The sequence below is a fragment of the Megachile rotundata genome, chromosome 5 (genome assembly GCF_050947335.1).
Source record: "Megachile rotundata isolate GNS110a chromosome 5, iyMegRotu1, whole genome shotgun sequence".
NCBI lineage: Eukaryota > Metazoa > Arthropoda > Insecta > Hymenoptera > Megachilidae > Megachile > Megachile rotundata.
The window spans coordinates 7,667,674-7,682,612 of record NC_134987.1 but is presented as its reverse complement, the minus strand read 5'-3'; the positions used below and the strand labels follow the sequence as shown (position 1 = coordinate 7,682,612).

General features: G+C 39.2%; 1 protein-coding gene across 2 annotated transcripts in view; it reads right to left on the bottom strand.

Annotated features, from left to right (window-relative positions):
* Nucleotides 1–14,939, bottom strand: part of LOC100875685 (protein O-mannosyl-transferase TMTC1) — a 261,548-nt gene that overhangs the window by 72,254 nt on the left and 174,355 nt on the right. For both annotated transcript variants that reach the window (XR_013038147.1, XM_012290326.2), the window contains exon 7: nt 7,857–8,046. Coding sequence is in view for 1 of the 2 variants with exons in the window: in XM_012290326.2 (XP_012145716.2) it covers nt 7,857–8,046 (190 nt within the window). In the remaining variant the exon portion in view is untranslated. The remainder of the gene's footprint in view (nt 1–7,856; nt 8,047–14,939) is intronic.

The window sequence follows — 14,939 nt, the reverse complement described above, 5'->3', positions numbered from 1 at the left end:
CACCAAAAGAATGGAAGGAAGGTGATAAGGAATGGTCTCCCGCACCCAAGGAATGGAAGGTAGGTGACAAGGAGTGGTCACCTGCTCCGAAGGAATGGAAGGGAGATGACAAGGAGTGGTCACCTGCACCAAAAGAATGGAAAGAAGGTGATAAGGAATGGTCTCCCGCACCCAAGGAATGGAAGGAAGGTGACAAGGAGTGGTCTCCTGCACCGAAGGAATGGAAGGAAGGTGATAAGGAATGGTCTCCCGCACCGAAGGAATGGAAGGAAGATGACAAGGAGTGGTCTCCTGCACCGAAGGAATGGAAGGAAGGTGATAAGGAATGGTCTCCCGCACCGAAGGAATGGAAGGGAAGTGATAAGGAATGGTCTCCCGCACCGAAGGAATGGAAAGAAGGTGACAAGGAGTGGTCTGCTGCACCGAAGGAATGGAAGGGAGATGACAAGGAGTGGTCACCTGCTCCGAAGGAATGGAAGGAAGGTGATAAGGAATGGTCTGCACCACCGAAGGAACGGAAGGAAGGTTATAAGGAATGGTCTCCTGAGACAAAGAAAATTGAGCTGAAGGACGAAGACTCTAAGAAAGAGCAGAAGGAGGTGCAGAAATCGAAAGAAATTAAGATAGAGGAATCGCAGGAGAAAAACGCAGCCTCGTGGGAATCTGATAAAGGACCATGGAAAGAAGGAAGTCACGAATGGTCCTCTGCTGACAAGGAGTGGAAGGGAGGAGTTAGAGAAAGGTCGCCTAAGAAGAAGAAGATAGAACTGAAGAAAGAAGAGTCAAAGAAGAAACAGAAAGAGAAGAAATCAAAGGAAATTAAGATAGAAGAATCAGAGGAGAAGAAAGATGCACCTTTGCTGTCCGGCAAAGAACCACGGAAGGAAGAAACCCACGAATGGTCCCCTGATCAGAAGGAGTGGAAGGATGGTAATATGGAATGGTCTGCTCCTCCAAAGGAATGGAAGGAAGTTGACAAGGAGTGGTCTCCTGCACCGAAGGAATGGAAGGGAGATGATAAGGAATGGTCTCCCGCACCGAAGGAATGGAATGAAGGTGACAAGGAGTGGTCTGCTGCACCGAACGAATGGAAGGGAGATGACAAAGAGTGGTCACCTGCACCAAAAGAATGGAAGGAAGGTGATAAGGAATGGTCTCCTGCACCGAAGGAATGGAAGGGAGGTGATAAGGAATGGTCTCCCGCACCGGAGGAATGGAAGGGAGATGACAAGGAGTGGTCACCTGCTCCGAAGGAATGGAAGGAAGGTGATAAGGAATGGTCTGCACCACCGAAGGAACCGAAGGAAGGTTATAAGGAATGGTCTCCTGAGACAAAGAAAATTGAGCTGAAGGAAGGAGACTCTAAGAAAGAGCAGAAGGAGGTGCAGAAATCGAAAGAAATTAAGATAGAGGAATCGCAGGAGAAAAACGCAGCCTCGTGGGAATCTGGCAAAGGACCATGGAAAGAAGGAAGTCACGAATTGCCCTCTGGAGCCAAGGAGTGGAAGGGAGGAGTTAGAGAATGGTCGCCTAAGAAGAAGAAGATAGAACTGAAGAAAGAAGCGTCAAAGAAGGAACAGAAAGAGAAGAAATCGAAGGAAATTAAGATAGAGGAATCAGCGAAGAAGAAAGATGCATCCTTGATCTCCGGCAAAGGGCCGTGGAAAGAAGAAACCCACGAATGGTCGCCTGATCAGAAGGAGTGGAAGGAAGGCGAAAAGGAGGGGTCCTCTGCAGAGAAAGAATTGAAGGACCAAAACAAAGAATGGGCCCCTGAGAAGAAGAAAATCGAATTGAAAGAAAGCGAGTCTAAGAATGAAATGAAAGAGGAGAAGAAATCAAAGGAACTTAAGATAGACGAGTCGAAGGAGAAAATAGGCGCATTCTGGGACTCTGGCTTGAGGCCTTCGAAAGAAGAAAGCCGTGAGTGGTCCTCCGGAGCGAAGGGGCGGAAGGAAGGTGAAAAAGTGTGGTCGTCTGGGAAGAAAGAGTGGAAAGATGAAAGCAAGGAATGGGCCCCTGATGCGAAGAAAATCGAACTGAAGGAAAACGAGTCTATGAAGGAACTGAAAGCAGAAAAGAAATCGAAGGATATTAAGATAGAGGAATCAAAGGAGAAGAAAGGTGGATCTTGGGAATCTGACGAAGGACCATGGAAAGAAGAAAGTTATGAGTGGTCCTCTGATGGGAAGAAGTGGACAGAAGGTGACAAAGAATGGTCCTCCGGTGAAAAGGAATGGAAGGGAGGAGATACAGAATGGTCTGCTGAGAAGACGAAAATCGAACTGAAGGAAGAAAAGTCTAAGAAGGAACTGAAAGAGGAGAGGAAATCGAAGGAAATTAAAATAGAAGAATCGAAGGGGAAAACAGGTTCATCCTGGGAATCTGGTAAGAGGCCGTCTAAAGAAGAAAGCCACGAATGGTCCTCCGGGGTGAAGGAATGGAAGGAAGGTGACGAAGAGTGGTCCTCGGGGGAGAAAGAATGGAAGGATGAAAATAAAGAATGGGCTCCTGAAACGAAGAAAATCGAATTGAAGGAAAACTTATCGAAGAAGGAAGTGAAAGAGAAGAAGAAGTCGAAGGAAATTAAGATAGAGGAATCGAAGGAGAAGGAGGGTGCATCCTGGGAATCCAGGAAAGGACCATGGAAAGAAGAAAGTCACGAATGGTCCTCGGGAGACAAGAAATTGAAGGGTGCAGATAATAAGTGGTCGTCTCAGAAGAAGAAAATCGAATTGAAGAAACAAAAGTCTAAGGAAGGGCAGAAAGTGGAGAAGAAATCAAAGGAAATGAAAATGGAGGAATCAAAGGAGAAGAAAGGTGCATCCTGGGACTCTGGCAAGAGTCCAGCGAAAGAAGAAAGCCACGAATGGTCCTCTGGGGAAAAGGAGTGGAGAGCAGGAGAAAAAGAATGGCCCGCTGAGAAGAAAAAAATCGAACTGAAGGAACAGGAGTCTAAGAAGGAAATGGAAGAGAAGATGAAATCGAAGGAAATTAAGATTGAGGAGTCGAAGGAGAAGATAGGTGCATCCTGGGATTCTGGATCGTGGAAAGAAGAAAGTCGCGAATGGTCCTCTAGTGAGGAGGAATGGAAGGAAGGAGACAAAGGGTGGTCCTCTGGAGAGAAAGGGTGGAAGGAAGGAGACAAAGAATGGTCCTCTGGTGAAACGGATTGGAAGAAAGGAGACAAAGAGTGGTCCTCTGAAGAAAAGGAATGGAAAGAAAGTGACAAAGAATGGTCCTCTAGTGAGAAGGAATGGAATGCTGGTGGCAAAAGTTGGTCCTCTGAGAAGAAGAATATCGGAATGAAAGAAGAAGAGCATACGAACATTAAAAAATCAGAAGATGTTGAGTTGACAGCAAAGGATGTATTGTTGAAAAAACATGGTTCCAGTATAGGCAAACCAATTGCTGAAGATTCCATTGTTCGCTATCTAAACGAAAGACCTGCATTGCTTCATGCTACTGGACTTAATAATGCATGGTCTAAGGGGATACCGGTGGAGTCAGATACTGTTCATGGAGCTCACAAATCTGATGTGATGTCACCTAAGCCTTGGAGTTCAGGGCCTGATAAAATTAAGAGCCCATTACTCAAAAAAGGTACACATGTATCGGAAAACGAATGGTCTGATAAAAAAGACAATTTGAAGTCTCATATAGGTCTCGTAGACAAAGTAGAAACACAGGTACCTAATCCTTTGATAAAAACTCATCCGCCAACTACTCTGCACACAGGATTAATTGACGGACACTTAGACTCCGACAAAGGGTCATGGAAAGAAGAAAGCAACGAATGGTCCAATGAAAATTGGTCATCATTAGATGCAACCAAAGAGGCTACTGCCCTTGGCAAAAAAAGCAAAGTTGCAACTTCTAGTAATTCCAAAGAAGTTATAAGAGCGAACAATGAAAAAAGTATAAAAATCGAAAAGGAAGAAAGGAAAGAATCTTCAAAGAGCGAAGAAATAAAGATTTCAAATAACGAAGACACGGAAAAGTGGCGACCGATTTCCAATAAGTTTAGGAAGCCGTCAACAAAGATCGAGAATAAAGGTGGACCATCTGGATCTTGGGAGTCAGCTGAGTCACAATCCGATGAAAAAGAAACCTCAGAATCTAGCGAATCCTTAGGTCATACAAAATCGGACAATGCCGCAGAAAATAAAAATTGGAACACCGTGCTGTACCGAATGCTCGAATCTGTTCTATCGATTGCACGACCTTGGGAACACGAGGCAAATGTGATTGAAGATAAATCGAAAGCATGGGATTCCAAAATGAAAACGAAGACTGCGACGGATCTGAGCAAGGTAAGCCTAAACAAAATATATACTTTTATTTCGTTCAAGCATAAAGAAGAGATTTTTAAATTTTCATGTTGGTGCATTTCGTGGTTCATCACATGTATGTTACATATAATGTATTTTCTTCTTTTGCAGAAATCGCAAAAACTGGATATTTTTGTGGTGAAACAAGCCGGAAACGGACCCGTGAGAGTTGCAGCTGTGTCCGACAGAAAGCCTTCTTCCATAACGAAACTATTAGTCCCGAAGAAAACTTACAAAGAAACGATTCGGGCATATAGGAAGTATATAATCAAAGATGGCATAGCATAAAGTTGACAATTAATCACAATAGCTAAATTTTAAGAAATAATGGAAATTTAATTGTTAACCAAATAGCTATTATACTTAATCTGTTAGTTTTGTAAGTAATTTAAGTGACACACCTTACGGCGAAGAAAGTTAAATGTTAAAAATCCGTCACAATGAAGATAGACATCGGGTTTATTTAATCTTACCACTATCCTGTTATTTCTATTGACGTGTACACAACGAATAAGTTCTCCGGAAATCATACATTTTTCATTTGATAATTAATATATTTATAAGGTTCCGCATTTACAGCCGCGCCAGTGAAGTTAGTTCCATCCCACGATATAAATATTTTACTGTAAATACACGTATGCATCTCGTTAATAAAAATTATTCTCAATTTTATGAAGCGTATCACTGCAGCGAATACAACCGTTCGTTATTAATATACCTTATTAATAATTCGCGAATAACCTCGGTTTATTCGTGGTTCTTCGATATTTTCGTATTCAAATAACGCTGGAAGATCAGCGCGAACAAATAAACGCAAAGAGGAAAGAAGAGACGATGAAACGATTACGGAACAGGAAATGAGCAAACGCGAGGGAACAACGATGGCCAATTATCGTTCAAAGACGCGTTTGGCGCGAATCAATTTCGGGTCAATAGTTTTGTGATCGGTGACTGTATGCATTGGCTGTTTAAATGGGTTCCATGGGACCAGCGGGAAAATTACTGTCTGACATATTTGCATATCTCCGTATGGAATCGGCATAAACTGATAACCGTATTGGTTTACCGGGGAACATAAACGAATATCTTTCTTCTGACAATGATCGATCGTCACCAACGTGTTTGTCGTTCCATCGAAAATTTACGGAACAAGACTAAAATAAACTTTTCAGGAAACGTCTACTCCAAACTCATTATTTTTCGCGTAATGTTTTTTTGGACGAGAACGAGAATTAAATTTCATTGACGATTTTCGAAGCGTTCGGCAAACAAAAACCGGGCGAAAATCAACAATGAAACAGGACACGTTTAACGATCGTTTATAAAATTATTGCTCGTACGTATTCACGTTTCGTTTCGGTTTATTATGGCGAGATTATACGGATATCCACACGAAATAACACGTGCTCGCGCCATTTCTCATGACCATTAAAAGTTGCGGAATGATGCTGTTTAAAAGTCACGTTACACGCCTCTCTAAAAGGGGATGTACTTTGAAATCACATAACGACCAATATTCATGATAAACTGACTTCTGATATTTTTGACTTTGAGTTACAGATTTCATGCCTTGTAATTTGCAAATTCTAAAATTGCATGTCATAAAATTTGCACGTTTAGACTCTTTGAAATTTGCTTATTTAGAAACTGCATGATTTTCAAATTCAAAAACATGGAAATCTAATAACTTCAAAATTTAACCCTGTAGAAAATTGACAGGTTATGAGTTTGAATATTAGACAGCAAATATGTATGTAAGTTTATTTTAGAAGTTTGATATTTTTTAATATTTTTTAATATTTTTAGAAGTTTGATATCTTTGAATATTTTTAGAAGTTTGATATTTTATATTTAACACAATAAAAACTTGATAAAATTACAACAGAAAAATCTGCTAATAACTTAAAAATATTAAAAAGTAGAATAAAATAGTAGATATTAAGCAGTACAGTAACGGTGCGATTAAAAAACTGCTAATCCATCAGTGGCGTCTGGTAGCGCATGGTTGGCCAGGTGTCTCGGCCATCAGCATTTCACAGCGTTCTTTCTTTTCGCCCGAAAGTATGTCAAAGATATGCGCTGAATACGGACAATACAGCATCGAGAACAATGCCGAGGGGCGTTATTACTGAAACGTCCCTTAAATCGGATGTTAGGCGCAAAGATTACGACGGAAAGCGGACTAGAAACGGCCTCGTTCTCAAAGAAGACATCCGCTCGGTGGCGGTTCCATCAACGTTCACCGACTCTTTCTCTTTCTCCCTGTCTGCGAAGAAGGGTTGAACGAAGGGGTGAGGGAGGCTGAGAGAACGTTAAAACCACAGATATGGCCTCCTTCTGGAAAAGTGGCCGGCGAGTTCGCACACGTTTAAGCTTAAAGAGGACATTACGGTAAACGCTCAGCCGCGTCGCTGACGGATGACCCGAAAAACGAAAAGGTCCGAGGGGTTGGCATCCCTCTGGCCGTCGGTTGACTCGCCAGTTGTACCGTCGCGAAACTTTCTTTATGGCTTTCGAGGTTGGTACAACTTCATCAGAAGCGGTTCGCTTCGCCTGCGGGGACCTGCAACACGGAACTTTGCGGTTCGTTACCGGCCGCGTTCGTGGCCCGAAACGTTTAGCCACGGAATGACTTCTCGTTCATGATAACTGCCCGGTCATTTAACTTTGCTTCGATACAGGCTGACCCCTAATTTCACTATTTCGCGAGGTGGAAACTTCGATTTTTGGAGGATGGAAATGTGGGAATTTTTTAGGGTTGGTATTTGGAGAAGCGGAAACTTGCAAATGTGATAATTTTGGGGTGCGAGAAGTCAGGTATAAAAATATTTGAAAATGCTGAAATTCGGGAAGCTGGAAATTTGACAATGTAGGAGGTTGGAGTAGAAAAATTTGGATTTGAAAAATTTGAAAGTGTGGAAATTCAAGCGTGTGAAAAATTGAGAATATGGAACTTTGGGACAATAAAAATTTGAGAATTTTCTAATGTAGAAATTTGGGAATATGAGAATTTGAAAATTTGGAAAGTTGCCAGAGTGAAAATTTAGAAATGTAGGAATGTGTAGAAATTTATAAATGTGTAAATTTGAGTTCGCAGAAATTTGTCATTCAATCTAGAAAACGAACTAGAAAATCTAGAAGACCTCAGAAAGAATACAACAAAAACTGTAACCTAATTATCTTAATTACCTCAAATAAACCACGTACAGACTCCCATAATTATATTTCTACAACCGAATATAATAAGAAATGTATATCAGTACACGAAGTTTTCATATGTAACGTACACCGACCTCGTTCATTTTACAATTTCCTGCAGCAATTAAAAGTTAACGTTTAATATCTGTGTATACGTTCTCTTTGAATAAAACCGGTAATTTATGGGTTCACATCCACGACACACGTATCCAACTTTTTGCAGGAAGGCATCCGTTTTTGCGAACCACGCGATAATGGCCGGTTGTGCTATTTGCATAAACCTTCAGCGAACGGGAAATTCCGTTTGTCATTTGTTTGAAATCTCACCTCGAAATCCGTGAAGGCCTTGTAAGTGAGGATTAGACAGCCGCCGAAGAATAGACACGTCGCTAAATTTCTTGTATCGGCTAACGAGGCGACCAGAGGAACGGATCCCATTTGCCAATCGTGTGACAATGTCGCTGGACAAAGCAGCAACCAGCAATTCAGAGCTGCCAGATAGCAGAACGTCAATAATCTGAAACAACAAAATTATCGATTTTTAACGATGGTTCGTGTGATATTTCAGGTGAAACATTTGGAGTGGTTCATTATTCTGAATTAATTATTAGGCTTTTAGCGCTGAGGTGTGTGTATTATTGTGATATATATATATTTTGATTTATGTATGATCGATAGTCTAATTATAGATAACTGTCAGAGGCTGAGGAGTTGGCTCTGACTGATGCAGTCGATATCGTAATAAATAGTCTCCACCATCGGTCATACTGCAAACCAGCACTATTTTTAAACTCAAAGTTGAAAACTTAAAAATGATTAATTTTTAATTTAAGAATTTAAAGATAAATTCAGCAAATGTGAAACTACGAAATTTATGAATTTGAAAATTGAGATATTTAAAAACTTAAAGACGTGACAAGTTGAAACGCTGACTAATTTAAAGCCTGAAATGGATATTTGACAATGTCAGAACTTTATTATAATTAAAAATTTGCTAGAAGTGTCTAAAAGCACTGAGTAATTTCAGATAACGTCACGATCGGTTTTATAAATATTACATTGCAGCAGAAATATACAGTACAACGACTTTATCAAACACGAGGTATAAAAAAAAAAGTGGCACAGCACAATTTTTGCAAAATAATCGCATTTCGCCAGGGTGCTTGTCGATGCCATGCTCCTGGCACGTACGGCTTATTACCATCCAAAAGCGTCAATCACGTGTCACAGAAGTGCTCGGTCGAACGTGTCAAATCCAGATCCGTCAATGCTTGTTAAATAACAAATTTTACGTTGTGTTTTTTGGACCAATGTGACTTCGAAAATAATGCATGCTTTATTCGATCAAACTCCTCGCGCCAAATTGTGAACCGTGTAAATCACGGAAAATTGAAGGTAGCTGTACTTGTCACCGCAATGAACATATCCGTGGTTCGTTAAATACATTCATGGAAATATTTACAAACTGTATTTCGCAAATTATATGTCAAATTTTGGATATTACAATTTTCAAATGTGCAGATTCGATAATCATGAAGCATTAAAATTTCCAGGTTTCGATTCCATAATTCAGATCCTATAGTTTTAACTTCTTTCCATCCCAAATTTCCCTAGTTCCAAATTCCCTTAGTTCCAATTTTCCCTAGTTTCAATTTTCCTTAGTTCCAAATTCCTCTAGTTCCAATTTTCCCTAGTTTCAAATTTCCCTAGTTCCAAATTCCCTTAGTTCCAATTTTCCCTAGTTCCAAATTCCCTTAGTTCCAATTTTCCCTAGTTCCAATTTTCCCTAATTCCAATTTTCCCAAGTTTCAAATTTCTCTAGTTCCAATTTTCCCTAGTTCCAAATTTCCCTAGTTCCAAATCCCCCTAATTCCAAATTCCCTTAGTTCCAAATTTCCCTAGTACCAAATCGCCCTAATTCCAAATTCCCCTAGTTCCAAATTTCCCTAGTACCAAATTCCCCTAGTTCCAAATTCCTCTAGTTCCAATTTTCCCTAGCTCCAAATTCCTCTAGTTCCAATTTTCCCTAGTTCCAAATTTCCCTAGTTCCAAATTCCATTAGTTCCAATTTTCCCTAGTTCCAAATTCCTCTAGTTCCAATTTTTCCTAGTTCCAAATTTCCCTAGTTCCAAATTCCCTTAGTTTCAATTTTCCCTAGTTCCAAATTCCTCTAGTTCCAATTTTTCCTAGTTCCAAATTTCCCTAGTTCCAAATTCTCTTAGTTCCAATTTTCCCTAGTTCCAAATTCCCTAAGTCTCGAATTCCATATGTCATCAAGTTTTCAAATCTAATGTTCCCCTAGTCCCGGAATTTCCAAATTCCAAATCTCCACGTACCCACATGCCCACATGCTCACATATCCATATCTCCAAATCCCTAAATCCTCAAACCTTCAAATTCCAAAATACGTAAATTTCTAAATTCCCAAGTTTGAAAATAAAGAATCTTTAGTCCATCTTTGCGCGTTATCGCATTTCTTCATCGTCCCTTGTTTTTCGTCCCCGTGGAAGTTGATCGACGATACTCGGTGCGAGAACAGCGAGTTCTGCCGGGTATTGTTCGGCCGGCGACGACGCTGAAGAGGTCGAGCTCGACGCCTGAAGAGCCACCCTCGAATGCTGACGCGGGGCTTCCATTTTCCCTGCTATCAGCATCCACCGATATAATCACCGATATAATGCCTGGCCGTTCCATGGCAAGCATCTCAGCCATCTTCGAGGAGGATGGCCCCGTGTATCGTCGCGCCTACAAGCGGCTTACTTGGCACCTCTATTGTCTGCCGCAGCAACGGAGACGCACACAACGCGGCCGACATAACCCGCTATTAAATATTCACACCGTTCCTTCATGAGTGTTAATCCTGCCACCGTATGATCCCACCTAATTGTAGGCGCCAGTCTGCGGCGTACGTGGAATGTTCGAGGGCTTCCAGAAATTATACAGGGTGTCGTATAATTGATGGTACGTTGGGGACGAATTTTATGAGTACACGGGACATCCTAAAGTTTTATGAGACAACACTGTAATAACCATATACTTGTATACCGATTTCGTTAGTACACCATTTATTATTAAATAACTTATTTTCTACTTGACACATATTACATACGTTCATCATTTCTTGAATAATATACCGGTAGTGACTCTTATATGTTACATGTATTATACGTCTTATGTGTTACTATTAAATTTTAATATCTTATTATTGTTATCAAAAATTGTTAGTGTAATTGTTGGTCAATTATTAGTACAATACTATGTGAAATTTTGGAGTATATATTTTTAACAAACCGAGATTAAATATTTCCCCGCTAATTATTTTTCCTTGAAATAACGAGTTCTATGAATTAAGCTAGTAATAAGCTCGGTATTGCGTGCGTTTCATTCAGGTTTTCTGACCAACTATGTCGCGAGAAATTTTGAGGAGTATAATTATTTTTGTTAACGAAGAGCAAGAGAAGGAGAAAGAAAGGGAGCGGGACAACTAGAAAATATAAATATAACGAGCGCAAAGTGGCATTGTTTCTCTTCTAGTTACCTTCTAGCTAACGTAAAGAGCAATGCAAAACATTCCCCGTTTTCATCACATACTAGGTACGTTGGTGCAACAATAGAGCGTCGCCGGATTTGTTTTAAAAGAGCCTTACTCTGGATTATTAACACCCTACACGCGAGTGCTTCACATTGCTTTTCATTGAAAGGGAAATATTCGTGGCACAGAAACGCACCGTACGTACAGCTCATCATTTTTGCATCGCGAGCACAATACGGGACTTAATTAAACGCGTTATGCCGTTACGAGTACACTTAACTAGGATAATTCCTTGTGATTATGATTCGAGCTCACTCGGTGAGGAACGGGAAGACACTTTATTGTTAACGATGAGACACCGTGTGATTTCTTTCGCTTTTCTGTGTTAGGAGGACAAATTGGGGTTCTTAGTTTGCAAATTATTCGAATTTGGAAAGGGAAAGATTTTCAGATTCAAATGTTTCAAATTTAGAAATTATTAGATTTAGAAATTTTTATAATTATTTGAGAGCTAGAAACTTTTAGATTCAGATACTTCAAGTTTACAAATTTTTACATTTAGACATTTCAAAGTTAGAAATGTTCAGATTGAGATATTTCAAATTCGTAAATTTTCAGATTTAGGTAATTCAGATTTGTTAATTTTCAGTTTTAGATAGGTTAAATTTATAGATTCTTAAATTTTAGGTGATTCACTAATACATTGTGAGTACAGAAGTACATGCGTATGAGACATGTGTGTCACACATGTGCTACGGCCATATAGCGAGACTCTCGCTGTAGTCTATTATCCTATGTCAACAGACCTAATACATTATGTTATTCAGACTGAAATGTCAGAAGGAGAACAGTAATCTAAATGTCTTCTGAAGTGTTCCTAATAAACCTCAAAAGCCAAGAATTAAAATTGAGATTGAATTAAGAGTATCATGAGCTATTTCATGAAGCATAATCTTAATCTAAATATCTTCTGAAGTGTTCCTAATAAACCTCAAAAGCCAAGAATTAAAATTGGGATTGAATTAAGAGTATCATGAGCTATTTCATGAAGCGTAATCTTAATCTAAATATCTTCTGAAGTGTTCCTAATAAATCTCAAAAGCCAAGCATCAAAATTGAAATTGAATTAAGAGTATCATGAGCTATTTCATGAAGCGTAATCTTAATCTAAATATCTTGTGAAGCGTTCCTACTAAACCTGAAAAGCCAAGCACTAAAATAGAAATTGAATTAAGAGTATCATGAGCTATTTCACGATATTAAAATTCGCTATTTAAAAAAGTATGACATCCAATGGCAGATAAGTTCATCCCACGAGAGCGATAGGTTCTCTGAAGATGCTGATCATCGCGTTGGCCGCGTTTGAAAGTCCAAGACCACTCTCGAAACGAGTTCTCGAACAGAAACGACGGTACGCAGCAGTGCCATTATGTGCATAGAAGCGGCTTCAGAGGGAAGGATATGGGACAAGGTACACGGGATACATGGCATCCCGAACTGCATTGCGGTATACTCGACTTCCCACTGAGTAAAGATGACCTTCCGACTCAGCTTCCGTCACGGTAAACTGATCCGAGCATCGTCGGGCACAATGTGTCTTGTGTTTGCCCTTTCGTGACTGGATTTCCCGACACGAAGCCTCTTGATTTCGAGTGTTCCATATTCGAGTTAATCCTTTGAGCGAGTCCTCCTCCTGTTTCGAGATGGAACGATACAGCGATACCCTTCATCCTCTTGGGTACCATTCAAATCTCGACACGCCGGGGAAACTGATAGATCATTTACCGGAACGTTACTTCCTTTATTTCGGGAATAATTGATTTTGAGAGACCCGAGAGGTGCAATTTGATTTTCTTTCTTTTATGATGGGTAAAGTGACTTATTAACCATTGTACCATATTTTGATAATAAACGTTACAAATGCTATAATTAACATAAATATTGTTCTGACATTCTAGTAAATAATACAGCTGATCAATATATGGTCAGGTACCAGTAAAATGTCAATAATTTATCAAGAATCGATAGCGATACTTTTAGCTGGACGTTGTAAAATTAATAATTGAAACATCTGTCACGACAGACGTTCTCATAAAATTTATTTATAAATCGAAGGGCAATTATTCTAAACAAAGTGGAAATAAACCAAGCTGATCAAATTTAGAATTGCATTTAGAGGTATCTATTTTATTCTCAGACAGATGTATAAAAGTGATGTGACATTTAGATTATTTGACAAGTTAAGGATATCTAGATTTTGCCAGTTCGAGCATCAATTATTCATGGTGATATGTTTAGCAGGCATAAATGATCGATAAAGATGTAACTAAATTTAGGAATATAGGGATTTTACAATTTAGGGGCTTGAGGACTGGAAATTTATGGATTGATCTCGGAATTTCAAGGTTTATTTGGGAATCTGAAACTTGGGGAATGTACGTATTTAAAGATAGACAATTTAGGAAACTAAAATAGTCATCTAAGAATTTTGGAATTTGCAAATTTCCGAATTTAAGCAATTTGATAATATCAAAAAATTGCAAAATAGAAATATGGAAACCCATAAGTACCTTAAATTGATAAAGTTAGAAAATGCGAAGGGTTGAAAGTTCAAGAAAATTTGGAGAGAACAAATTTTCAATTTTACGTAAAGTAAGGCTGCATATAAGTGTAATATTTTAAGAACAATATATATTTTGCTGGAGTTCAGTCGTAACAATTTTAACGGTGCGTTCGTTCGTGAAGCATTTCATATTTCGCCTCATAGCAAACCGCGGCGCTGTACGTTAGCAAGAATGGAGGGGAAACGGGCTACGTATAGAGCAACAACACGAGCAAGGATTTAGAAAGAACACGACTGTTTACACTGGTTAAAGAATTTTCGACGCAAACATCGCATGTAGCCGAGGAAAATACCGCCGGATTATTTTCTTCCGGCAAAGATTAATATTTAAAGGCTTCCAACATGGAAACTGTACGGTGCCGCGCTCTCTAAAATCCTTGTGTCTACACAACGAACGTAGTTCCAGCACGTTTCGCGTTTCAGAATTTCCTTCTATATCATGTTCAATCCTCGTGCAAGAAAATTGAAAGTAAATTAACGAAATAGCTCGACTATTTAATTCCGCTTACTCCTTCGATGTTCGCTTCTGTTAAATTGGTCGATTAATAGCAGCATATGGAGTTCTATTAAATCAGTAATCGAGTTCTGTCTGTATCTTAATAATACCAACATCTGTATTTTAATAATATCAACAATAAAAATTAATATGACGATTGTGTATTCAAGTAATGATACAAATTGGAAATTTAATTTTAGTAAATAAACGATGAACTATTTCAAAGCTAATACGTATGATACAATTTTAAGTATGATACAATCAAGTAGAGGACTAACTGCGTCAATAAATACCCACAGAATATAAATAAGCTGCAAGTAAAGTTAGTCGAGAACTTTAATTAATGCTCAGAATTTGCAAAAGTTTCAGAAACTGTTCAAACAAGTATTTCATAAAATACCTGTCGATTAAGAAAAAATGAATAGTTTAATGTAATTTCGTAGCTTATTAACTCCCGTATATCTCGGTACTTTAAAACTTTACCGTTTAACGTTGATTATCGCGTCACTCATGTATAACTGGTCAGATTTTGAAACCTGTTCCGTATAGTTAGCGAAGTAATAAACGATGCATTATCCTCTCGTGCATTAATGTTAATTATCGTCGACGTTCCCGAAGCAGAAGAAGTAAAACGAGATCAAACGAAAGAGTCGCAAGAAACAATAACAATAATGTATTCCATTCAACGGTCGACGATCATTTTTCCGCCGTATCATTTTTCTCGGCACCCGGTACACTTTTATTTTGCTGACATGATTA